The 27227-nt window shown below is 39.0% G+C and overlaps 2 protein-coding genes across 9 annotated transcripts in view; one reads left to right on the forward strand and one right to left on the reverse strand.

Annotated features, from left to right (window-relative positions):
• Nucleotides 1-1759: 1759 nt before the first annotated feature.
• LOC100255149 (pentatricopeptide repeat-containing protein At1g26900, mitochondrial) lies at nt 1760-4270 on the forward strand. The gene has a single exon (XM_002271277.3). It carries the CDS (start codon nt 1981-1983, stop codon nt 3772-3774), a length of 1794 nt encoding a protein of 597 aa, XP_002271313.1. The 5' UTR covers nt 1760-1980; the 3' UTR covers nt 3775-4270.
• Nucleotides 4271-4585: 315 nt separating this feature from the next.
• LOC100250008 (PH, RCC1 and FYVE domains-containing protein 1) overlaps nt 4586-27227 on the reverse strand; it is a 38971-nt gene continuing 16329 nt past the window's right edge. For 7 of the 8 annotated variants that reach the window (XM_059740628.1, XM_010653894.3, XM_010653890.3 and 4 more), the window contains 3 exons: nt 17962-18108; nt 7078-7370; nt 4586-5355 (listed from right to left, as the gene is read on the reverse strand). In XM_059740628.1, coding sequence (XP_059596611.1) covers nt 5262-5355; nt 7078-7370; nt 17962-18108 — 534 coding nt within the window. In that variant the 3' untranslated portion in view covers nt 4586-5261. The remainder of the gene's footprint in view (nt 5356-7077; nt 7371-17961; nt 18109-27227) is intronic. The other variant, XM_019220894.2, reaches the window with a different exon arrangement.

Here is a 27227-nt window from a genome sequence, read left to right on the forward strand (position 1 = left end):
TTTACTTGTTCATAGTTATGAATTGTTTTTTATGAAAGATAATGAAACTATTGTTGAGATGGTTACTAGGTTCATTGATATTGTCATGGTCTTGAAGCCTTGGGAAAGACCTATAAGGAATCAAAGGATGTGATGAAGATCTTGAGGTCATTTCCATCCAAGTAGGATGCAAAAGTCACCGCAATTTAAGAAGCCAAAGACTTGAACAAGCTACCTTTGGAGCAGCTCATAGGGTCATTGATGACATATGAAATCACATTGACAAAGAGGCAACAAGAAGGAGAAGATGAAAAGAAGAAGAGGATAACTCTCAAACTACTTCTAAGGAAGAAGAAGAAGTTGAAGAAGAAAAAGAAAGTGAAGAAGATGAAGACTTAGCCCTCATCATAAGAAAGTTCAACAAGTTCTAGAGGGGTGAAAAGTCTAGAGGAAGAAAGTACACTTTTAGAATAAACTCCTCTGAAAAGGAATCTACATCCAAAGGTGTCAAGGAAAGATGGGAAAAGAAAAGGGATTTGGTGTGCTTCAAGTGCAAGAAACCAAGACACATTAAATTAACATTTTTTATCTTAGTGATACTCAAAATATTTTTTTTTTAGATATCTTTAATAATTTTACTTGGGCAAACTATTTTCAAAGAAAATTTAGTAAAATTTGTGATATTATAACTAAAATTAATCAATAGATCTTGATTTACTTGTATTAGGGCATGGAGTCTTGTTTATGTTTGTTGGTAATTTTGTTCCTATTCATCTTAACTTATGAGACTTTTTAGATAGTGACTTACTCTCCACTAAACATTCAAGATTGTTGTTAGCTAAACTGGAAAGTCACAAGTAAGTCTAAAAAGATTTGTTTAATAGTAAGTTAAATGATTGAAGGGTTAAAGCGTATTGGTATTTTTTCTATATGAACTAAAATACTTAAATTGATGTTTTGGAAAAATAGGGGATGCTTGAGTAGTGAAGCCAACACTCAAGAGTTGGAACTGCTCAAGCATTAAAACCGCTCAAGTGTTGGAACCATTCAAGCACTTATCCAACATTCAAGTGCTCCAGGTGCTCAAGTGGTGATTTAGTGCGTTCGTCCACAATCACTAGAATATGACATAATTTGTTTTTGAAAAATTCACGAGTATTCTTTTTAGTAAATTCCTAGGCATGTAGACTTATATAAACCCTCTTTTAGCCCATTTAGGGTTGGACACTTTGAGAGAATCAATTAACTTGTCCTATTGTTCCCAATCTCTCAAGAAAGAGTTTATAAAATTGAATTGTGGGTTGTTGGAAGGACCTAATCCCCTTAGAATTTGAGAGGAATCCACTAGGGCATTGGAGATGTTAGATTGCAGATGTGGATCAAGGTATAGTTGCTAAAGAGTAAGTTTTTAGCGTAAAGTGATAAGGTAAATCTGTACACTTTGATTTTATGTAGTAGATTGTATATTAGAGGTTAAACGCCGTAGTTTTTTATCTTCACATTTCATGTGGAATCTTCCATGAAAATTTTTTTGTCCCTTGAAATTTTATTACTTTGAATATCCCTAATAACTCTTGTTTTTAATTTGGGTAAATTTTTGTAATCTTTAAAAATACTCATTCTACCCTCCTACTTCAGGGTGTTACCCTAGACATAGGTTTTTTCAATTGGTTGGTTTCCTTCTTAATGAGTTTTTGTTGTCGCTATAATATGGGTGCTATTGCAACCCTTTTAACCAAATATTTTTTTTTTTCTTTTTTTCAACGATGGACTTCTCTCACCGATAAAAATACAGACATTGAACCAAGCAAACAATGAACCCAAACGACTTACCAAAATCAAGACTAAAATTCAAAGATTTCCGTGTCATATTTTTTCATTAGTAAAAAATATGAAAATTATAAATTATTATTTTACCAAATACGATAATCAAAATTGAAGCAGCGGTAGGCTTATGTTGCTTTGGAGAATCTTGCCTCAATTCAAAATTTTGAATCGCCGATGATCTTTGGTAGTGCTTCATGGGTGAGGCAAAAGTTCCAATCTTGGTCATTGCATCACTTCCCTAAGTACTACTCCACAGCCCCAGAAGATCAAAGCCTCATTTCCCTACTGGAATCTTGCACTCAGACCTCTGAAATCTGTCAAGTCCATGGCTCCATGGTCAAAACTGGCCTTGTCAATGTCCCCTTCACTTTGAGCAAGCTTCTTGCATCTTCCATACAAGACACTGACTATGCAGCCTCAATTTTCAACCAGATTCCAAGTCCAAATCTCTTTATGTTCAATACTATGCTTAGAGGCTATTCAATTAGTCACCATCCAAAACAAGCTTTTGTTGTCTTCAAGGGTTTGAGGGCTCAACAAATGATACTCGACCAGTTTTCCTTCATCCCAACCCTCAAAGCTTGTGCTCGCGAATTGGCTTACGAAACTGGCCAAGGGATTCATGGGGTTGTTGTGAGGTCTGGGCATGGACTGTTTACCAACGTGAAGAATGCACTTTTGCATTTTTATTGTGTTTGTGGGAGAATTGGAGATGCCCATCAGTTGTTTGATGAGATTCCTCCGAAAATTGATTTGGTTTCATGGAACACTTTGTTGGGTGGATATCTCCAGGTGCCCCACCCCACTATGGTCACTTGCTTGTTCGGAGAAATGTGTAGGAAAGGTCTAAAATTTAGCACCACAACAATTTCCAGTGTGTTGTGTGCTGTGGGTGATTTGGGAAACATTCTTGGTGGAGTATCTCTTCATGGGCATTGCATTAAGGTTGGCTTTTGTTCAGATTTAAATGTGGCTACTGCTTTGATTGATATGTACGCAAATGCTGGGTTTATTGATTTAGGGCATAAAATTTTTTATCAAGTCCCCAAAAAGGATGTTGTCTTATGGAATTGTTTGATAGATGGGTATGCAAAAAGTGACCTGTTACAAGAATCATTGTCTCTACTGCAACTAATGAAACGTGAACAAGTGAAACCCAATTCATCTACATTGGTAGGGTTGCTTTCGGCTTGCGCTGCTGCCGGAGCATCGAGTGTAGGCCTATGTATCAGCAACTATGTGGAGGAGGAGCAAATAGCATTGGATGCAGTTCTTGGCACCGCTCTGGTTGATATGTACTGTAAATGTGGGTTCCTCGAGAAGGCTATTGATGTTTTTGAAAGGATGGAAATCAAAGACGTGAAATCTTGGACAGCCATGATTTCAGGTTATGGGGTGCACGGGCAGGCAAAAAATGCCATTATGATCTTTCATAGAATGGAGGTGGAGGGCTATAGGCCTAATGAAGTCACTTTCTTAGCAGTTTTGAATGCTTGTAGCCATGGAGGTATGGTTGTAGAGGGGATAAGTTTCTTAGAGAAAATGGTTCGAGAATATGGCTTTTCCCCAAAGGTTGAACACTATGGATGTATGATTGATCTCTTGGGCCGTGCAGGGTTGCTGGAAGAAGCACATAACCTAATCAAGAGTTTGCCCATTGAGGGCGATGCTACCGGGTGGCGTGCATTGCTTGCAGCTTGCAGGGTGTATGGAAATGTTGACTTGGGAGAATGCGTGAAGAGAGTGCTGTTGGAAATCTTTGATGAGCACCCCACTGATTCCATCCTTCTTTCTAGCACATACGCTATTGCAGGAAGGTTGCCTGATTATACAAGAATGCAGGAGATTAAGGAAGAAAAGATGATGAAGGAAGCTGGATGTAGTGTAATTGAGATGGATAGCCATGGGTGGGAGCATATTAGGGAATATGGGAGCTCAAGCAAGGGACCCCCTCATGCGAATGCTTAATCCCCAGTCAATTCTTTCAACACTTACCTTGCTTACTCATGATATCAATAAACTTCGATTTTTTATTTTTTGAGTTTCAGCACCGATCTTCAACTTATTGATAACAAACACAGACTCACCCTGAGTTTGAAGGCCCTGCAAATTCTAGCAGTTGTGCAGGTGAATATCATTCTGAAACATGCATGCTTTGCTTTGGGTTCTTCCATGCGAAATAAAAAAGTGACCAAGTCAGAGATGATGGACCAGGCTCGGACGAAATTCAGAGTTTACATCTCCTTCACGTAAGTGGCTCCAGATACATACATACATATATATATTATTAACTTTGGTTAGGGTCATCCTTGAATTCATTCTTTTGTTGTTGCACATTGAAAAGGGTTTCCGTGGATGAGGATTACAACCCTAAAATCATCTGGAAACTATGGCTAGCTTGTGGGTTGGTCTGTTTCTCTATGATGCTGTGGCATTCTCAATATAAGAAAATATATTTTCATAACATGGAGTACTACTTGATGTGGAAATGAAGTGCTCACCGTTCCATTGTACCCTCCACCTCCTAAAGTCGAGGGCAGAGGCAGGGAAAGAAAAAGGAATCTGAGGTTATACCATGGACATTATTACTCAAAATTTCACGTAATAAACATTTTTGACTAAAAATAAGTTATTAAAAATTTATACTAATTTCGAAAACAAATTTGGCATACCTTAAAGTATAGTTTTTCTTAAAAAAAATATTCAACTCCAAAAAAAAAAAAAAAAAAAAAGTACTTTTAATATTTGAGCTCCTAAAAATAATTGAGAACCATAGCTGTTTACAAAAACGCTATCAAATAGTCCTCAAATTTTGAATCAAAGGATATCCTAATGCACAGGATCCAAAATTTTCTTTTTTAGTATCCTCATATTCAGGAACCACGGGAAGAAAAGAAAAACAGGATAAGAACCTTGGACGGAAAAGCATCAGATTTTCTTGACTCGTAAAGAAGAAAAAATTACTGCTGCACAAACTCAACAGTGCTTAAAATATCATTTTCATTTTTCCCTTGGCACTTGCTTTCTTCCTACATTCGTACCTCTCTTACATCTTGATATACATAGCTCTGACTGCCAACGTGAGACCAAACATGGTTAGGGCTCAGGCAGCTTCTTTCCAAGCTTGAAAGGTTGCAGACCACCACGCTCTCAAAGCACATTGAATCAGGTTGTTTGAAGCCAAGGCAGGATAAAGCCAATCCACATAGTGGCTTAGCTTTCTATAGGGCTATGTCTCTTGTTTGATCCTTTCCCAGATGAGAACTGAGACTGCATGTTTGGAACTGTGAACAAAGTCATGATGGTAAGGGAGAGACACGGGATCTTTGATTTTCAACTCCACTGAATGACTGAAACAAAAAATATACAGTTTTCAGTAGAGGGGGAGAGGGTCATGGAGAACAGTTACGTCAGTTAGGCTTTCCTTCACCCATTGTGTTCGTGCCAGTTACGTATTACTCCACACTTCTTATGTCGTGCCGCTCACATACTTTGGACCCATTTTCAGCCCACCAAACCTCTGCCTGTTCCTCAGTGAAGCGTTTCCGACTGTAGAAAAAACATCCAATTGCTCACTAGAAGAACAAATCAAATCAACAAGGTAAAAAGATATAGAAACTAATAGGTAATTTAACAGTACTATCCATAAAAGCACACCACCATCAAGCTACAAATTATCAAATATTCATTACTTAGTTTCTGATTTTCTTAATCATTAGATACAATAAATATCCGTTTCAGCCAAGGCAACTCAAATACTTGGTTCAAAATGCAGGCTGGAAAAGGTTAATGATGCAGGTACCTGATCATGACAAGCCTCGCTACTTTGTAGGAATGATTATGACAAGCATAGTAGTAATAGCAGTAGCAGCTGCCACAGCAGGTAGTTAACAAAAAGTGCCATACCTTCATTGCAGTGCCAGGGAGTTATGGGCTTAGGTGTTCTTGGTTTTCAAGGTGGTGTTTGTTTGGTGCTTAGTTCTTTTTATCATGGTTTTTGAGGTGGTGTACATCAATGCCTAAGGTCAATTGAAAAGCTTGAGATGAAAGAGCCATCTTGAGAATAGAAGCAGAAAGTTGGGGAAGGTGATGTCTTTGTTGTAATCTAGTGCATTTGGAAGGAAAGAAATAGGTGCACGATTAAAAGAGAGGAGCTTCCAATTCTGAAGTTGAATGAGGTGTCCTAAGATCACTTTTAGTGTGAGATTGTACCTCCTCTCTTACTGAGTTTTGCTAGGTCCTAGAAGGTGGTTGAGTGTGCAGGTTTCTTTTATCCTTCTCATCAGGAGTTAAAACTGATGCATAGAACTGCTTCATGCAGTATGACGGTGCATCCATCTTTCTATAATATTGGAGGCCATCATTTGTAACTGAGAATGATATCGCATCAGGAACTCTATCCATACCACAACTTTACAAGTCACTTTCTTACGTGGTCCTTCTACAAGCACTGCATTGGATCTTTACACTTTTGGATGCATCTAAGGGCCTATAATTGAAAGGTGGTCCTAGTTTATCCTATCAAGAGTTAATAATTTGCCTGAAGAGGGAAAAGCAGTTGAAAGACCTCTGAAGCAAATGGTTTGAGTTGAGGAGTTGGTATTGTTTTAGCAAGCAAATGCAGGTCAACCAAATAATCAATTGGAGCACCATTTGAAAGAAATACATTACACAATCTTTAAAGAAACCAAGACATTACACTGAAAAAGGGTGTGTGCAAGAATCATGATGAAATTTTTTCATATAACAAGCACAGAAATTCCTTACTAAAATATATGAAATATCATATGTTTGACGTTTTCAGGTCTAATATCTGATAAAAGCACATACTTGGACCATTAAAGCAGTGAGAGTTTATTTTGACACAACACAAGGATCACACTCAAAGCATGTAGGTGTTTTGCTGTGAGATTGGACTCTGTAGATAAAGTTATAAATCACTTGGGTTCAATATAAATTCTGGATAGCATTAAAAATGAGTGACTTCTATAGAACTAGCATCAATTTGGAATAAGATTGAACCATTGTCTACTAGAATGCTTTGATCATGTGCAATGAATAATGATTATTGCATCATTAATAAGTGAGTGACGCAATTCTAGTTGAAGGCACTATAAGAACATGGGGAAGGCAAAAAAGAATGTTAATAAGGTTAGGAAAAAAGAAAAGTCCCTTGACTTAACAGAAATATACTTTTATATTCTAGGTTGAATTGAGTTGAATATATTAGCCTTTCACTTTTCAAAATAAAAGATGATGCTGTACAAATACCTGAAACGAACCCGTCTGAGTTCATTACCACCCCCTGCCAAGGACGAAAGAGTTAGGTACACGCCTGGTTCATCTTGCACTACCCAGTCTGACTTTTCAGTTTGTGCCTTGGTTCCACTGGACAAGATAGGATTTACTGAACTGCCATTGGACTCGCTCTCAGGAGAGGTTAGGCTTGTTGAATGGTTCTCATTAGAGAACATATCTACAATATTAGGAGTTTGTCTGGCACTAGAACCTGATTTACTAATGGAAATATGTTCTTCTGGCACTCTTTCAGCCATCTCCTTCAACTGCAGAACATTGGACCAATTACAGGATCAGAACATTGAGTAAGAATCAACACCCTACCTTACACCCAAAATAAAGAGAAAATGGATTTTTTTTTTTTTTTTTTAATGAGTTAGGTCAAGCGGGAAAAATGGATAATGATAATTGTTCCATGTTTTCATAATTTTTCCTTTCAATTGGTTAGTAAATTAACTTCAGTATTCTCTCTGTTTTTCATCATAATCAGAGTGAATGTTAGCATTTCATCAGCAGATAGGAACTCAGACTTTTATAAAAACATAGCCAAATATAGTTTCACTAAGTTTTGAATTGACTATAGTTAGTTGCTTAATTACAAACCTATGTAGATACATATAACTAACAATGAGCATATTATATGAGACACCATCTGCGTCAATGATACCAGGGGATATCTTATCTAAGATTTTAACATTTCAATAAATGGACTGCATTTCTACCTTTTCATCACTTGGGGATTTCGTTTTTATAGTGTGTTCAATGAACTACATAACAAAATGTCATCCCTTTTCCTTTAGGCTATGTTTGGTTGGTGGGATAGGATAGGATATGTACATCCTAGGATATCATATCCCATTGAATAAGAAATGCATATCCTAAGATATGATATCTAATGAAAATGATATCCTAAGGTAGCGTATCCAATAGGATATATTATGTTATGCTTATATTTAGTTATTGACATGAATAAAAAAAAATGAAATCTATATTATTTTTCAATGTTTAAAATAAAAATTATATTACATTCTAATATTTTCTATTTAAAAAAAATGAAATTTCTTTTACATTTAACAATATTCATGATTAAAATATTTAACTTTATAAATAAAACTTTTTTATATTATGTTATTCAATATGTAAACATAATATCTATAAAGATATATTATTTTACAATATATTTTATAAATATGTTTTTTAGTTCTTTTTTAACCACAAATTTAATTTTATAATATAAAATTTATTTTGCAAAATAAGTAATATAAAAGAAATAAAATTTGTTAAAAATAAATAAATGTATGATTCATGGAATATGCATATCTTATATCTTAGTTTCGGATTAATGTATCCCATGTAAAAGGGATATAAAAAAAAAGAGGATGGAGAATATGTCTCACAACTTATCCTATCCCATATTTGGTAAAGCATAAGATATGATAAGTGATGGAATAACTTATCCTATCCCATCATCAACCAAACATGGAATAGGATATAATATTCTCTCTTTTATCCTATCTCATGTTATATCCAACTAATCAAACATGGCCTTAGAAATTATTTGGAACTCCCCGATTCCTTCTAAAGTGGGTTTTTTTTTGCTTAGGAAGCTTATTGGTGGAAGGTGTTGACGGACCAGCTCCAAAGAAGAGGTTGGTCATTAGTCAATAGGTATACTCTTTGCAAAGAAGAGGCGGAATCTATTGACCACATTCTTCTTCATTGTGCTAAGGCAAGGATCTTATGGCTATTGGTGTTCTCTTTATTTGACATCCCTTAGGTTATTTTTGCCTTTGTAAGGAGCACCCTACTAGAGTGGCAAGGTTCTTTTGTGAGAAGGAAGCGTAGGAAGGCTTGGAGAGCAGCTCCATTATGCATTTTTTGGACTATTTGGAAAAAAAGAAATCAAAAAGTATTTGAAGATGAGGAGATGTCATATCAAAGGATTAAAAGTTCATTCCTTGACAATCTTGCTATGTGGATTTGGGCGTACATGAATGGGAGATCTATGTACTTAATTGATTGTGTAGATTGGATGTACTCTGGTTAAGAGAGGGGGTATAGTCTTGTTTTCCCCTTTTTTTTTTGGCATCTTTTGCTCATTGTATACTTTTAGTGTTCTCTTGTGCATTTTTTGCACTTTTAATACACTCTCTTACTTATCAAAAAATAAATAAATTTAATTGCAAATGCTGTTATCAAGAATTATTAAATAAATACATATACATGCATTCTGAGAAAGAGATGGGATGAAGAATCCTCCATATACATTGCAAGCAAATAATTGTATTTGCATCTTCAAGTGTCCAATATGTCTATTAAACCTCATATCAGATGAATGGACTCATTTTCTCCCCACATGCCCACAAGTTGAAATCTCCTCCAAGAAACACATATTACATGATATTAATCATATAACCATCTGCTCCATGTCTTTTATGAATGATTTATTACTTTATTTTCACATGATAACAAAGTGATATAGATGGTTATTCCCAGTTGAGAATATTCATATAATGGGTCAGAACATAGGCAGCAAAGGCATAGTTAAATCTAATCCTGCTATGCAAGTGGGATATCCTTATTCAAACTAAAACATATGCACAGCAAGCATGTTTTATTTTTGTGGTGTTAGTATGAACAGTTTCAAGAATATACAGCGGAGAACATTGAACTTGAGTGAGGGACAAATAAGAAACACGAACACAAAAATGTAGAAAATTATAATTATGTGCATCACATTTAATTTGCTAAATAAATTATTCTTTTATTAATATAACTGATTGATTTTTCCCCATAAAAATTTCCCAATTATTTTTCTACAATTATTGACATTTTAGTTCATCAGCAATATCACCATCATTTTTTACTAAAATTGTTGATGTTTTAAAAAAGATTTAGAAAATATTTCATTAAAATTTTAATTTTCAATAAGAAATTTTAGAACCAAAAAAAATTAAATACAATTTTTTTCAATATTCCACTAAAGAATTGAAAGAAAATTCAGAAATAGAGATGGGGATTATTTGGAAAAGAATATTTAACATTTTTGAAACAACAGAAAATGTTTTATCACATCCAGATTCACTGTTCATAGCAAGACAATCATGGTATATGGCTATTTTTAGGGTGCAATGGGTCTTCTTACTTCAGTCAAGAATAAATTTTGGAGGCTAGATAAACAGCATAAGAAGGTTTGGCATTTGGCTCTCCTTTGCTTGTTTTGGTGCATCAGGAGAGAATATAATGATCATGTTTTTAATGAAGAAGAGCATTGAGATCAAAATCTGAAGGAGATTTTCATTAAATCCCTTAGGCAATGGTCTAGTGTACTGTTGGATTTGTAAAATTGTCTATTGATTGAGTTCATCAATAGTTTAAGTTGTAGATAGCTAGATTGATCTTTGCTTATATTTTATTTTTTCATGCGGAGTTAGGTTTTCTTGTTTTTTGCTGCCTCTTCCATACCCTTGGTGTACCCTGTGCATGCCCTTTTTCTTTGGCGCCTTTAATCAGAATCTATTGGCCTAGGAAAAAGAGAAAATGTTTAAGATTTTACTTCAATTAATTTTTTTTCTTCAATTTTGTTGGAGAAAAACCTGAAATGAAACCTTAAGTGAGACAGAAAAAGTTTTAGGGGTGGTTTAATTAATAATAAAAATGAAAACGAATTTTTAAAAATTATTTCCATTTTCAAATATGAAAATTATTAAAGCACGTGACTTTTTTGAAAATTTGAAAAAGAGTACTTCAACATTTTCTAAAAATGACCAATTTTTAAGAAATGTTTTCAGAGGTAGTTCTGAAAACATTTTATCAAACCTTTTTTCCTCCCCTCAAAAAAGGCAAATGACTTCCATTTCCGCTATCAAAACAATCTCTCAGAAGTATTCTCAGAGAGATTAAAGAGATAGAATGAACATAAAAGAAAAGAGATAAAAGAAAAGTTTTATTTTTTGAGAAATATTTTTGTTTTATATACAATGCAGGATAATTATCACAGGAGACAAAATAACTTGTTGATTCTTAACATGGGGAGAGTACGATTTATCCTTAACTTCTCCAGGAAATTTTGATGAAAGAAATTTGAAATCTGTAAATACCCAGCTGCAGTTTGATAACTAGATGGAGCGAGAGAGCGAGGACGACGAGGGAGGTTTTCGAGAAGAAAAGCGAAGTAGGAAAAAAAGGAAAGAGGGGAGATTTGGGGTGGAGTCAAAGTTTTTCGAGATCGGGGTGAAGGAGAAACAGGGCAGAACCCAAATAGTTATTGAAGAGAGCAAGGGAGGGGTTTCATCTTGGGTCCGTTTGGGGCCGTTCAGTATAGAAGTTCTCTTGGATAGCCTGAACCAGTGTATTAAGGCAGAGGATAAGGGAAAATGGGAGAGGGGTTGGAAGGAAAATGGGAGAATCTATTCTCTGGTGTGGGATGAGAACAAAGCAGGCCTTTTTATTAGATTAGGGGTGGTTGATAAGGAGAAGAGGAGGTTTAATATTTTCATTCCGAAAGGCAGAGGCGAGAGAGGGGGGTGGAATCTCATGGCGGAGATGCTACAGAAGGTGGTAGGAAGTAATGGCGGAAAAGAGAAAAAGCAGGAGGACAGGGCCATGGTGAAAACAAGTATGAATAAGTCATTCGCAGAAATGGTGAAGGGGTCGGAGGGTAGGGGGGGTGAAGTGGTAAGAGTGGAAGTGAAAGAAGAGGAAATCAGGGGCAATCTGCGCAAGCTGGAGCATTGTCTTGTAGGTAGCTGGAGCCCTAGCTTAGCAAATGGTATGGATATGGAGAGGTTTGGTTGGTTAATGGCGAGGACCTGGGGGTTGCGGGGTAAACTAGGGTTGGCAAGGATGGAAATGGGTAGATTTCTTTTGGAATTTCAGTATGTGGGTGAAGCCGATCGAGTCCTTGCCTCTGGAAGCAGGCGGGTGGGAGGCGTCCAGCTAGGGCTGGAACGATGGCGACCTAGGTGTGGTTGCGAAGACGAAGGTGGGAGTAGGAAGGAAGTGTGGGTAAAGATTTTAGGGCTTCCAGTTTCTTTATGGGTTCCGTCCATTTTGCGGAAAGTGGGGGACAAATGTGGAGGGTTTGTAGCCATGGATCCCCTGATAGAGAAGATGGTGGATCTGGAATGGGCTCGCATCCTAGTTAAGAGGAAGAATGGAGGCTTGCCGAGCAGGTTAGACATAGTGGTGGAGGAGGTTTGTTATTCACTATATCTCTGGTGGGAAGTGAGGCCGGAGATGAGGAAGGCGACTTCTGGAAGAAGTTCGAAAGGAAATTACAGAGAGGAGGTTAGGGGTGACGCTGCGGCACGCGCTACCCCGCGCGTAGGAGAGGTGGAAAGCGCAAGGCCCGAGGCGCTGCTGCTGGCTGCTGACGGGACTGATGGGCAGGTCAGAGGGGAAGATGGGGATGGGACTGGCATGCGGGCCAGAGCAGGGTATGGGGCCCGGCTTTCTGCGGATCCGGATCAGGTGGATGGGCTTCTCCACCCAGGCCCATCTGCAGGCAGGACGCCACCTCCTAAGGCCCAAAGGGGGGAGAAGATGGGTTCGAGCCCATTAAAAGGGTTAAAACTAAAAGGGTTGGTGTCTGAGGAGGCTAGGCTTGGGATTGGGCCGTCCTACTCAAAGCAAGATTGGTGGATTGGGGTTGGTGAGAGCCCAGATTTGTCTGGGAGTAATGGGCTGGCGGGGAAATATTTAAGCCCGTCACAGCCTGAGAGCAGAAAAGGGAAGCTAGAGAGGGGCTCCATCTGGACGCGGGCTGATTTCAGTGAGGGAAGAAATAGAGAAGTTGAATTCCTCAAAATAAGGGAGAAGGAAGACTCATGGAAGCAGCAAATGGCTTTGTCTCACTCAGTGACTGATCGGGCGTTAATTGAAGAGGAATCGAGGTATGGGTCTGTTCTCATACAAAGGGGGGGTAAGGCCTCGGGGTTCATGTCTTCTTCTTCTCTCTCTTTTGATCGGACTCCGGAGGGGGAGTATTACGATCATTCTGGGGTGGTATGTGAGGAGATCCAAAACGAAATCCCGCTGAATACGATCAAACCTGTCGAGAATGGTGGTGGGAGATGGGATTTGGTCGAAGACATCACTGTTAATAATAACGACAAGGAGTGGGAGAGAGGGTCAATGTTGACAGTGACTCAAGAAGCTAGAGAGGAAAGGGAGAATGGATGGGAGGAGTGCAATCTGGCCAAATTTAGCCAGTTTTTAGGCTTCTCAACAGAAGGGTTGGAGAAGGAAATTTTGAATTTCCTGGCAAAAATCAGAAAAAGAAGAGAAAAGATATACAGTAGAGGTGTGTTAGAGAAGACAAAGTTTGAAAGGGAACTGAAAAGGCTTGAATGCTCAATAAACTACGAGGGAGGAAGCAAGCAGAGAAGTTCTTTCCAGGTGAGAGGGTGCCAACTTATAGAAGTTAATGAAGCTTAAGATCTTATGTTGGAATGTGAGGGGAGCAAATGATAGCTCTAGAAGGAAAATAATTAAAGCTGTTGTGAGAAGCCAGAAAGTAGACTTACTCTGTATCCAGGAAACGAAAATTAATCTGATGTCCGAGTGGGTGGTTAGAAGCATAGGAGTGGGAAGGTTCTTAGACTGGAGGGCTTTGGATGCTTCGGGAACGGCAGGAGGCATTCTGGTCTGTTGGGATAAGAGGTTGTTGGAGCTGTTGGAATGGGAGGAGGGGCAATTCACTATTTCTTGCCGGTTTAGGAAGGTGGAAGATGGGGCTGACTGGGTATTCACGGGGGTGTATGGCCCGTTCACCAAAAATGAAAGGGACTGTATGTGGGATGAGATTGGGGCTATCAGAGGATTATGGGAAGAACCCTGGTGTGTAGGGGGGGATTTTAACGTTATTCATTCTCAAAATGAGAGGAATAGGCAAGGGAGAACTTCTGCAACAATGAGCAAATTTGCTCAGGTTATAGATGAGCTAGGCCTGATTGATCTCCCGTTGCAAGGAGGTGATTATACGTGGAGTGGGGGGCCAAATAATCGGTATTGGGCTAGGTTGGATAGATTTTTGGTTACCTCTAGTTGGCTTAATCAATTCAGCAGTGTGATTCAAAAAAGACTGTCCAGGCCAGCTTCGGACCACTTCCCGGTGGTGCTGGAGGGTGGTACTGTGAGAAGAGGTCCTTCCCCGTTCAGATTCGAAAACATGTGGCTTAAAGTAGAAGGGTTTCAAGAGCTAATACATAGCTGGTGGCAGGGAATAGAGGTGAGAGGTAGTGCTAGCTTTAGGCTGGCTACAAAAATTAAAGCAGTGAAACAGAAGCTTAAAGTGTGGAATAGGGAAGTGTTTGGGAGATTGGAAGACAATAAAGTTGCTGCCCTGCAGCTAGTGGACCACTAGGACAGGGTGGAAAGTGAGAGAAGACTATCAGAGGAGGAAACATTATCAAAAAAGGAAGCAAAGGATAGTTATGCTAAGTGGGTTTCTTTGGAGGAAACTCATTGGAGGCAGCATTCCAGAGAATTATGGTTAAGGGAAGGGGACAACAATACAGGCTACTTCCATCGTATGGTGGCTGCCCATCGTAGATTCAATCATATGGACAGAATTAAGATAGATGGGGTGTGGCTGACTGAGGAGAAGGATGTGAGAGAAGGGGTTGTAAATGCTTTCCAACATTTACTTACGGAAAATTCAGATTGGAAGGCGGATATAGAAAGGCTGCAGTTAGAGCAACTAAATCAGCAAGAGGCAGAGAACTTCGAGCACCCTTTTTCTGAGGAGGAAATTCATAGTGCCCTGGTGGAGATGAATGGGGACAAAGCCCCAGGACCGGATGGTTTCACTATGGCATTTTGGCAAAGATGTTGGGCTATAGTTAAAGAGGAGGTTTTGGAGATGTTTAAAGAGTTCTATGAGCAAAGTGCCTTCATCAAGAGCATGAACAATACGTTTCTGGTTTTGATACCTAAGAAAGGGGGGGCAGAGGATCTTGGGGAATTCAGGCCAATCAGTCTCTTGGGGGGGCTGTACAAACTATTGGCCAAGGTGTTAGCCAATAGACTCAAAAAAGTGATAGGAAGAGTAGTATCCACTGATCAGAATGCTTTTGTTATGGGGAGGCAGATCCTTGATGCCTCCTTAATTGCAAATGAAGTAATTGATGCATGGCAAAAAAGGGAAGAGAGAGGTCTCATTTGTAAGCTGGACATAGAGAAAGCCTACGACAGCCTAAATTGGCAGTTTTTGATGAAAGTTATGAGAAAGATGGGGTTCGGATCAAAGTGGCTGGGATGGATGTGGAGTTGTATCTCCACAGCCAAATTTTCGGTGTTGGTGAATGGAGTGTCGTCCGGTTTTTTTCCAAGTTCTAAGGGGTTGAGGCAAGGAGATCCCCTCTCTCCCTACCTCTTTGTGATGGGAATGGAGGTGTTGAGCAATCTGATCAGGAGGGCTGTTGAAGGGGGTTTTTTGTCAGGGTGTAGGATCCGCGGAGGAGGAAGGCAGCCAGTGCATGTTTCCCACCTGCTTTTTGCGGATGATACTATAGTTTTTTGTGAAGCTAGGAAGGAGTATCTAACTTATCTAAGTTGGATTCTGTTCTGGTTTGAAGCCGCGTCAGGGTTAAGGATCAATTTGGAGAAAAGTGAAATAATCCCAGTTGGCGAGGTGGAAGAGATGGAGGAGATGGCAGCGGAATTGGGCTGCAAGGTGGGCTCTATGCCTTCGGTGTACTTGGGGCTGCCATTGGGGGCTCCTAACAAGAGTACAGCTGTGTGGGATGGGGTGGAGGAGAAGATGAGAAGAAGACTATTGCATTGGAAACGGCAATATATTTCCAAAGGTGGGAGACTTATTCTCATTAAGAGCACGATGGCTAGTATACCTTTGTATCAAATGTCTCTATTCCGTATGCCCAAGTCGGTTGCGCGAAGATTAGAAAAATTGCAAAGGGATTTTCTTTGGGGAGGAGGAAACTTAGAAAGGAAAGTGCACCTTGTTAATTGGGAGGTTGTGTGTACGGAGAAGGAAAAGGGGGGGCTTGGCTTAAGGAAGTTAATCCCGTTAAATAAAGCCTTGTTGGGGAAATGGATTTGGAGGTTTGCTTGTGAAAAGGAAAATTTGTGGAAACAAGTGCTTTTGGCGAAATATGGGCAAGAGGGATTTGGTTGGATGACCAAAAAGGCTAATGGGACTTTTGGAGTAGGGGTTTGGAAGGAAATTATGAAGGAAAAAGATTGGTGTTGGGAGAATATGGCTTTTACTATGGGGAATGGTACCAGAATCAGATTTTGGAATGATCTTTGGTGTGGATGTACAGTGCTGTCCCAAAGGTTTCCTCACCTCTATGGGATGGCTGCCCATAGGAATGGTACAGTAGAAGATATGTGGGACCAGAATGTGGGCCAAGGAGATTGGGATGTAAGATTTGTGAGGGGCTTTAATGATTGGGAGTTGGATTTGGTAGGTAATTTGCTTCATACATTGAGGGGGTTCAATCCTACTTTAGAAGAGGATGCTGTTTTTTGGAAAGGGGGGAGAAACGGAAAGTTTAAAGTTAAAGAAGCCTATAACTTGGTGGTAAATTCTGTGGCTAACAATTTTCCGAAGAACAACATTTGGGTGGATAAAATTCAAACAAAAATCTTGTTTTTTGCTTGGGAAGCTACTTGGGGCAAGGTGCTTACGCTTGATAGGCTCCAGAAAAGAGGGTGGCATCTCCCTAATCGGTGTTTCTTGTGTGGATGTGAAGAGGAAACTGTAAATCACATACTCATACATTGTATAGTGGCAAGAGTCCTTTGGGACATGATATGTGCTTTGGTTGGCGTTAAGTGGGTCTTTCCAGAAACTGTAAAGGAGGTCCTATTAAGCTGGAGGGGCCCTTTTGTAGGGAAAAAAAGGAAAAAGATATGGAAGTCTATACCGTTGTACATCTTTTGGACCCTTTGGAAAGAAAGAAATAGGCTTGCTTTTAGGGGGGGGGTGTTAGATATCCAGAAATTAAAAAATTCTTTTGTCTGTATTTTATGGGGATGGGCGAGAATGTATAGTGGAGAGAGGTTGTTGTCTCTTATAGGATTCCTGGAGTGGATAGCCTCCACATAAGGGCTGGTGGGTTTTTTTGTTTTTGTTTTTCTCTGTGTTTGTGAGGCTCTAGCTAGATTGTATACTCCCTGTATGCGTGTGGCTTTTTGGCCTCTTTTCAATATATTCTGAGCTTACCCATCAAAAAAAATTATCACAGGAGACAAATCTAAGAATGAATTTTTATCTAAAGGAGAAATAGTTGTGATTGTAATGTAATCATGAGTTCTAAAAAAAATAAATAAAATAAAATAAAAAATTGTATTTTAATAATTTTTGAAAGGGACAAATATCAAGCTTATGAAGCCAACATTATGAAAAGGGGAAAGTTTATATTTTAATAAATTATGTGGGGACTAATCATAAATTTTAGGAGTCAATAATTTGAGGGGCTAAATTTAAAAAGGGAAAAAAATGATATTTTAAAAAAACTTGGGAATTTCCAGTAAGTACTGCCCCTGTAGATATAGGCAATTGTTTCCTTATAAAGAATGTTTCAGCTGTGTATCCATATTAAACGTGGAAATTGCATGCATGCAGATTGTTTTTCACAAACTTGATAGCTACTTCTATTGTTATTTATCTTATTGCTTCTTCACTCCTACAATATACAGAGATTGAACAAACTTGTAACATTCTTACCATCTCAAATTTACATGATTATGACCAAGTAGTTTTAAGGATACTTTCTTCAAATTAAAAAATGATGCTTTTTATAAGGTAAAGCTAAAAAAAGATGGCAGATCTCATCCAGTAAAATGCACATTCAATACAGCAAGTCTGGAGAGGAGAAAATAACTAACCTGTGCAGTTAGAGACTTGATAACTTCCTTTGCAGCTTTGCATTTTTCAGCTTCACCTTCCGCTACAGCAGTGACCTCTTTCAATTTCCTAGATGATCTTTCAAGTTCAGCTTCAAGAATTTGCGATTTTCCAGTAAGATTTTCTACCTGAGAAGTGTGTCAGTCAATTTTTACTTAGTATTCTTCATTCCAAACAAATAAAAAGAAATTATAGTATATAAAATGAGCGAATAAAATCATTAAGCACTCATTTACTAGTTACACTGCAGTTCGAGATGATCCTGAGACCATCCAGACCCACTGTCTTCCTCATCAATACATCTAAAGATTGGAATACCATGACAACATTGCCTTCACCCTTCTAGGTGGAACCTAATCAATCCTTAGAAGTCGAAATAATTTACACTATAATGTTAATACTGCAGGGCAACATAAAAATAAAAATAACATGATTTATAGACTCCCCAATCCCCCCTGCACATGACACACCATTCTGTACTAAGCATTTTCCATGGTCTTCTTTGTTAAAACAAGTCGTTAGTATTGACCTTCTTATTTGCCACAAGCCACAAAAAGGCCTCCACTTTTGATGGAGCTTTGGGTTTCCAAATGAAATTTACAAGAATAAAAGGAACTGAATTGGTCAAAGTAGAGACAAAATTAAAGAAGAAGCTAACCAAGAACGATCCCAAGGATCTCAAGACCAAATCTCACATCAGGAAAAGTGAGTGACAAATAGACATAGGCAAAAGCAACCATTAGACAAGCTAGTTCCTCAATTTCTTAATCAAAGAGGTTATGACAAAAATTGAAGTTCCAAGATATAGACAGGGAGGAGGAAACTGGCATTGAGGAAATAACTGTTTTTCTCAACCTCACTACTTTATGAATGTTTAGGTACTGCTCACTAAGAGAATTATCACGCAACCAAAGATCTTCTCAAAAGTGAGTTTCTATATCATCACCCATAGAATAACAAGTGAAATGAAAAAGGTCTGAGGAGGTTTGTGTAATAACTTTCAAAGGGCATTTATGTGACCACCTAACAACACAGTTGGCATGCCATCCGTTAGGGTTTAAAAGCATCAATCTCCCTAGAAAACCTCCACAACCACTTCCCTAGAAGGGCTTTATTCCTCAAGAATATTCTCCTAATGCCTAAACACCCTTCCCCCTTAGAATTACACATTTGGTTCTAACCCACAAGGTGTTCTATCTTCCCTTACCCAACATTCTCAGTCTTGGCAGCTACTATAACTAGAGCTTTGAACAAAGATAGAAAATACAAGGGGATAAGGGATAAATATGACTGCATAAGAATGGTTCTACCACCAAAGAACAAGTAGGCTTTCTTCCAACCATCTAAACGACAGGAAATCCTCTTTATAACCAAGTCTCATAAAGATACTACTATGCGATTCTCTTCTAAAGGCAAACCCAACTCAGAGAGGGACAAATCTTACATCCTATAACCTCAAAAATTAGCCAACTCAAGGACTCTAGTCTAACTAATATTGATACTCAATAAGGTACTTTTATCTAAATTTACCTTAAGCCTAGAAATGTATCCAACAACCAACAAGATTAACTTAAGGTTGCACATGTCCTCCTCTCTAGCTCTTGAGGAGAATATTTTATCATCAATGACTCGTAAATGCATCACTCTTGTCCTATTTCGACCTTTAAGATTCCCTCTCCTCTACTCTCAACATCAATATACTCCACATCTGCAATAATGGCAAAAAGAAAAGGGAAGAGAGGATCACCTTACATTAAGCCTTTAGATGCCTCAATCCATCCTTTGGCACACCTATTTATTAGTATGACAAAACTGATTGATGAAATGCACCCACAAATCCATGATTCCATCTTTGCCTAAAACCCATTTTTTCTAATGCATGATCCAAAAAACCTCATTTCACATGATCATAAGATTTTTCGAAATCGATCTTAAAGACAACTCTATCCTCTCTAGAATGTCTTTTTTCATCCATCACTTCATTTGCCACCAAAACTATATCCAAAATTTGTCTACCCTCAATAAAGGCTCCTTGAGAAATATGAACAATCTCATATAGGGAGCCCTTCTTTTACGCTTGCAAGGCAAATCAATCAAAAGGAAGGTAGAGGACAGGGCAATGTGGAAGGCTATAAAGAGTGGCAAATTTTCAATGAAGTCTTTCTATCATGGGATGGCTTAGAGGGGTTCAGATTCGTTCTCAACAAGGCTGATTTGGAATTCTTAGGCTCCGACAAGAGTAAGTTTTTTTGTTTGGGAAGCAACTTGGAGAGGGATTCTTACTTTGGATAAGTTGAAGAGGAGAGGGTGGTTGTTGGTGAATAGATGTTTTCTTTGCAAATGTGATAAGGAATCTTGTGATCATATTCTTCTTCATTGCTCCAAGGCAAGTTTGTTATGGCAGTTGGTATTCTCCTTGTTTGGAGTGGTTTGGTTGGTGCATTCCTCGGTCAAAGAAATGCTCTTAGGTTGGCATGGCCGTTTTGTTGGAAAGAAGAGAAATAAAGCATGGAATGTTGCTCCTCTTTGCCTATTTTGGACTGTTTGGAAGGAGAGAAATAGAAGGGTGATAAAGCTCTAGTGTGTTTCACATATGCTAGGCAAGCCAAAAATAATCAATGAACAACCTTAATCTTTTTTAGTGTAATTTGGTTGCTTTTTGTTAGTTGTACTGAGCTGGATCCTGTTAGACTACATTGGGATCTTTGGGGCTAAGTTAGTGAAGATTGAGAATAAAAAGAAAGAAAAAGGAAAAATAGAAGAGGTAGGAAAAAAGTTGCTAAGTGGGACTGTGGGGAGAGTTTGTAAACCTCTCGAATGTCTGCTACCCAATCTTTGTAATTTTTTTATCAATGCAATTTTCTTAATTGTTGGTTCTTTCCTCCATTACTAATAGAATTCTGTTGTGAGTGTGTGGTGTGAATCCTAATATTTTGGTATTAGAGCCTACAATTCTGGGATGGTTGGGAAAAAGGGACATGGACGTATCACTCTAATGGAAGAACCGATGCACTCTGTTCAGGAGGATATCGACATAGTCAAGGAGAGCATGACGAAGATTCCATTCTTGGAAAAGAGCATGACTGCGATAATGGAGCGATTGGATGCGATGGCTACAGAAATACGAGAGAATTCAGAGTGATTGTCACCAAATGAGAGATGAAAACCAAAGGATTCAAATAACGGTTTCGTAATGGGTTCGTCGGAGCCGCCATTGGCAACAGAGGGAAATAGTGCTAGGGAAGTGCATGACACTGGAAACAAAGGAGAAATTCGTACCAAACGTGTGGAGATGCCAACTTTTTATGGCGAAGACTCTGAAAAATGGCTCTATCAAGCAGAGTGATTCTTCTCACTGAATCGGATGAGTGATGCCGAGAAATTAGCGGCTGCAGCAATGTCTATGGAGGACGAAGCCTTCGCATGGCATCAATGGGAGGATACGCGTTGACCTTTTTGGAGTTGGGAGGGCTTAAAGAGGTTGTTGGAGCGCTTTGGTCCAAGAGACGAAGAGGAGATGCCTGAAAGGTTTTTCTCTCTCTGGCAGGAGGGTGGTGTTCGTGAGTATCGCAGGGACTTCAAACGGGTTGCTTCCACCATAGACAACATTCCACAATGTCTCTTGGAAGGCCAATTCATTAATTGGCTTCACCCTGGCATTCAAGCCGAGTTGAAGGCACATAGGCCTACAGGTTTGGGCTACATTATGTTAATGGCCCAAAAACTGGAGAGAAAAAAAAAACTAGACCCTAAAACAATATAGATGCCCTAATTCTGGAGGAAATAAATTTACAAATGTCTCTGATGGGGGAGCACCAAAGACGCCATGGACAGATAACCATCGCAGAACAACTTTGTCGAAGAAGACGAGTGCAACAAAGTCAGAGGTTCTGTTTAGGAAGCTTTCAGATGCCGAACTTCAAGTGAAACTTGAGAAGGGTCCATGTCATCGCTATGATGAGAAATTCTCATCGGGGCATCGTTGTCGACTAAAAGAACTCCAAGTCATGGTATATCAAGGAGAGGAAGAATTATTAGAAAGTAATGAGGAAGATCAGGAAGCCCATGGGCCAAACTGGGAACTAGTGGAACTGTCGATGAATACGGTGGTAGGGCATACTTCGCCAAAGACAATAAAATTGAAAGGGAAGGTTCGTGAGAAGGAAGTAGCGGTATTCATTAATCTCAGAGCAACCCATAATTTTATCTCTTAGGCATTGGTGAAGCAACTTGAGATACGATTGGATGAAACAGGAGGTCATGGAGTGTTGCTTGGAACCGGAGTGCCAATTAAAGAAGAAGGAGTGTGTCGAGGATTCCAATTGTTACTGCAAGGAGTTACAATTGTAAAGGATTTTTTGCCTCTCGATTTGAGTGGTTCCAATTTTATTTTGGGGATGCAATGGTTGGAAACTTTAGGAATAATTAAGTTCAATTGCAAAACCTAGACAATGTGGTCCAAGGTGGGTGAATCAACCGTGACTTTGTAAGGAGACCCAGGGTTGCACAAAACTCAAGTTAATCTGAAAGCTTTGATGCGAGCAGTGAAAAGAAGGGAGCAAGGGGTTCTAGTTGAGTTCATTAACACATAGTTATCACCAAAGACAAAATTTGTTTCAATTCCAGAGGTAGTACAAGGTGTCTTACAACAATTTCATTCCGTGTTTGATATGCCAAGTGGGTTACCACCTAGTTTGGGGTTTGAACACGCAATTGTCTAGAAGGAAGGGGCAGCACCTGTGAGTGTCCGACCCTACTGTTATCCACAAATCCAAAAGGTTGAGATTGAACGGTTGGTGAACGAAATATTGGTGGTTGGTGTGATTCAATCAAGTTCTAGCCCATTCTCAAGTCCTATATTGCTAGTTAAGAAAAAGGACGACAGTTGGCGTTTTTATGTAGATTATCGTGCTTTGAATAGGGTCATGGTGCCAGATAAATTTCCCATCCCAACCATTGATGAGTTACTTGATGAACTAAACGGTGAACGGATATTCTCCAAACTGGACCTTAAATTTGGTTATCATCAAATAAGAGTGAAGCAGTAAGACGTTCACAAAACAGCTTTCAGAACCCATGATGGACATTATGAGTTTCTCATAATGCCGTTTAGACTCATGAATGCACCGTCCACGTTTCAAGCGCTCATGAATGACAATTTCCACAAGCATCTTCGGAAATTTGTTTTAGTCTTCTTCGACAACATTCTCGTTTATAGCAGGGACTTACAATCCCATGTTCATCATTTGGAAGTCGTATTAAGCATTCTTTGCGACCAACAACTTTATGCCAACATGAGCAAATGTCATTTTGCTCAGCAGAAATTGGAATACCTTTGTCACATTATTTCAGCAGACAAAGTAGTAGCAGATCCTTCCAAAATCGAAGCAATGCAACGCTGGCCCATACCACAAAATTTGAAAGAGTTAAGGGGTTTTCTTGGTCTTACCGGTTATTATCGGAAATTTGTGGCAGGTTATGGTAAGATCGCATACCCATTGACAGAACAACTCAAAAAGGATAATTTTGGGTGGGCTTATGAAGTCGAACATGCATTCAATCAGCTTAAACATGCAATGACGACAATACTAGTTTTAGCTCTCCCAGATTTTAATAAACCATTTGTTATTGAGACCGATGCTTCAAGGGTCGGCGTGGGAGTTGTCTTAATGCAGGACCAATGCCCTATCGCATACTACAACCATATTTTGCCTCAGCATAACAGATTGAAGTCGGTGTATGAAAGAGAGTTGATGGCCATTGTTTTTGTTATTCAAAGGTGGTGGCAACCTTATTTGTTAGGAAGGCGATTTGTTGTCCACATTGATCAAAGGAGTCTCAAGTACCTTCTTGAACAAAGGTTACTCAGCGAGGAGCACCAGAAGTGGCTCACAAAACTTCTGGGCTATACCTTCGAAATTCAATATCGCTTGGGCTGGAAAATAGAGTAGCAGACAATTTATCACGATATCCTGAATTTACTGCACTCACCTTATTCCTTATTCTGAATTTCGAGGAGATACAGAAAGAGGTAGAAATAGACAAAGCATTGAATCACATTAGAATGGAGGTGTTAGAGGGCAATCCCAAATACTCTGGCTATCCTATAGTACCAGGACGACTCTTATACAAAGGTAGGATTGTTCTACCGCGACATTCCAAGCTAATTCCTTCCTTACTACAAGAATTTCACAACAGTCCAATGGGTGGCCATTCAAGATTGTTTAAAACAATGCAACGACTAGTAGCCGAATTTTACTGGCCTAAGATGAAACACGATATTAAGGATCTTGTGGCTTCGTGTACAATTTGTCAGCAAAACAAATACATGGCTATGTCACCAGCAGGTTTATTCCAGCCTCTCCCGATTCCTAATAAGGTGTGGGATGACATCACCATGAATTTTATCGAAGGACTACCACGGTCTGAGGGGTTCGACACTATTTTCGTGGTTGTTGACAGGTTAAGTATGGGCATTTCATTCCACTCAAACACCCCTTTATTGCGCAATCTATTGATGTTCTTTTCATTAAAGAAATTGTGCGCTTGCATGGTGTTTCGCGTTCTATTATTTTTTACCATGACAAGGTGTTCCTTAGCCAATTTTTGTCAGAGCTGTTTAAATTGTAGGGCACAATACTAAAAAGGAGCTCTTCTTATCACCCACAAACAGATGGGCAATCAAAGATCGTTAACAGGCGCCTTGAAACCTACCTGCGCTGTTTTGTTTCAGACAAACCGAAACAATGGGCTAAGTGGCTTCCTTAGGTTGAGTATTGGTATAACACCTCGTACCATACAGTCACTCAATCCACTCCTTTGTGGTTGTTATATGGGCAAGATCCCCCGCCATTAGTCCATTATGGACATGGTTCTACTACTGTGTCATCAGTTGAACACATGTTGGAGGAGCGTGATGCTATACTTAAGGAATTGAAAATCAATTTGCACAAGGCCCAAGATCGAATGAGGGCTACTGCCAATAGAAAACGTCGTGAGGAACATTATGATGTGGGTGACTTGGTATATTTGAAGCTCCAACCCTATTGTCAGAAATCTCTTGCCAAGCGTCGTAATGAGAAATTGAGCCCACATTATTATGGACCTTTTCCAATTGACGCTCAAGTGGGTACAGTGGCATATCGGTTGATTCTTCCACCATCCTCCACCATCCATCTTGTATTTCATATCTCGCAACTTCGCAAGGCAGTAGGCACTGTTCCTACGTCTCCATCATTACCACCACAATTAACTGCAGAAATGGAGTTACTTGTTGAACCAATAGCTATTTTGGGAGTGTGTCAGTGCCATACAGGATCAACCTCTGTTACTGAAGTTCTGGTGCAATGGAAATATCTTCCAGATTTTGAGGCTACTTGGGAAAGTTTTGCTACTATTTTGACTCAATTTCCTGAGTTCCACCTTGCGAACAAGGTGGCTGTTTGGGAGGGGGGTAATGATAGACCTCTAGTGCGTTTCACATATGCTAGGCGAGCCAAAAATAATCAATGAACAACCTTTATCTTTTTTAGTGTAATTTGGTTGCTTTTTGTTAGTTGTGTTGAGCTGGGTTCCGTTAGACTGCATTGGGATCTTTGGGGCTAAGTTAGTGAGGATTGAGAATAAAAAGAAAGAAAAAGGAAAAATAGAAGAGGTAGGAAAAAAGTTGCTAAGTGGGACTGTGGGGAGAGTTCGTAGACCTCTCGAATGTCTGCTACCCAATCTTTGTAATTTTTTTTATCAATGCAATTTTCTTGATTGTTGGTTCTTTCCTCCATTGCTAATAGAATTTTGTTGTGAGTGTGTAGTGTGAATCCTAACAAAGGACTTTCGAAAATATTGAGCTTTTAGATCAAGAGTTAAAGTTCTCTTTTTTGTGTAATTTTTTAAATTGGACCGAAGGAGGTCTCAAGGTAGATTCCTTGTCTATGATTGATTTCATCGATTGGTTAAGCTGCCTGTCAGGGGAGGGTTTTCTTGTTTCTACTTGGTGCTCACTTGTATACTTCTTGTGTCCTTAGCGTTGCCTTTTTTGGATTTTCAATTTTACCTATCAAAAATAAAATTAAAAAAAAACAGTCTCATACAAAACCCCTCATAGTCATCAAAACAACACCTTATGATTTTGTAAAGGTTAATCACCAAGCTAATTGGTTTAAAGTTAAATATTCTATTGTTTAGCTCCTCTTAGGCACTAAGGCAATGAAAATGGCATTTGTACTCTTATTGATGACTCCATTTCATGAAACTCATAGAAAACCCTCAACAAATCCACTTAAATGATATCCTAACAATCCTAATAAAATGTAACTATGAAGCCATCTAGGCTTGGTGCCTTTTCCTTGTTCATATGAGGACCACTCCTCGTATTTCCCTTGAGAAGGGTCCAATCCAAATGCCTAGCACTTTTCTCTAAAATAAGGGACTAATCTAAGCCTTGTAATCACCACAAGTTCTCTCCCACTCTACTATATAATTTATGAAAGAAGCCTAAAACCTCCTCTAAGACACTTTCTTGATTGTCTAATGTCACTCTTTCCTTATTCACTAATGATTTGACAAGCATCTTTTTCCTTCTTCCATTAGCTATCTTGTGGAAGTACCAAGAGTTGCGATCCCCCTCCTTAGACCATTTAACTATAGACTTTTGCCTTTAATAATTTTCTACCTATAAAGAAAAGTGCTTTCAACTCCACTTTCTTGATAGCCCTCAAGGTTATTAGTTCGTTTCAAAGTGCATCCTCTGCTTCATAAAAGTCTACCATAGTAATGTCCTTGATGATAGCTTCTTTCTTTTCTTTAATGTTCCCAAAGTTGTCCTTATTCCACAATTTCAATTTTGCTTTCATGCCTTGCAATTTTTGCATAATTTTGTAACCTTCCCATCCTACAACTTGGAGTTCTCTCCGCCATTTACCAATACATTCCTTGAAATCAGGGTGAAGTAACTACTTACTTTCAAACCTAAATGGGGTTGGTCCCCACTTGGAAGGGTTGGTATCTAAACCCATTTGGCAGTGATCGGAGGTGGGGCAAGGTAAGCTCTCTTGAAGACTGTTAGAGAAACCAACATCCCAATCCAAAGAGTATAGAAACCTATCTAACTCCTTGCATATAGAGGACCATTGCAAGTTTGACCAAGTGGAGGTAGCATTTCTAAGAGGATCAATTAGCTCACAATCCCTAAGTCTGCTATGCTCTCATACTTAAGGTGTATCTACCCAACTTTTCTGAGACTCTTCTCATC

The sequence above is a fragment of the Vitis vinifera genome, chromosome 1, assembly GCF_030704535.1.
Source record: "Vitis vinifera cultivar Pinot Noir 40024 chromosome 1, ASM3070453v1".
NCBI lineage: Eukaryota > Viridiplantae > Streptophyta > Magnoliopsida > Vitales > Vitaceae > Vitis > Vitis vinifera.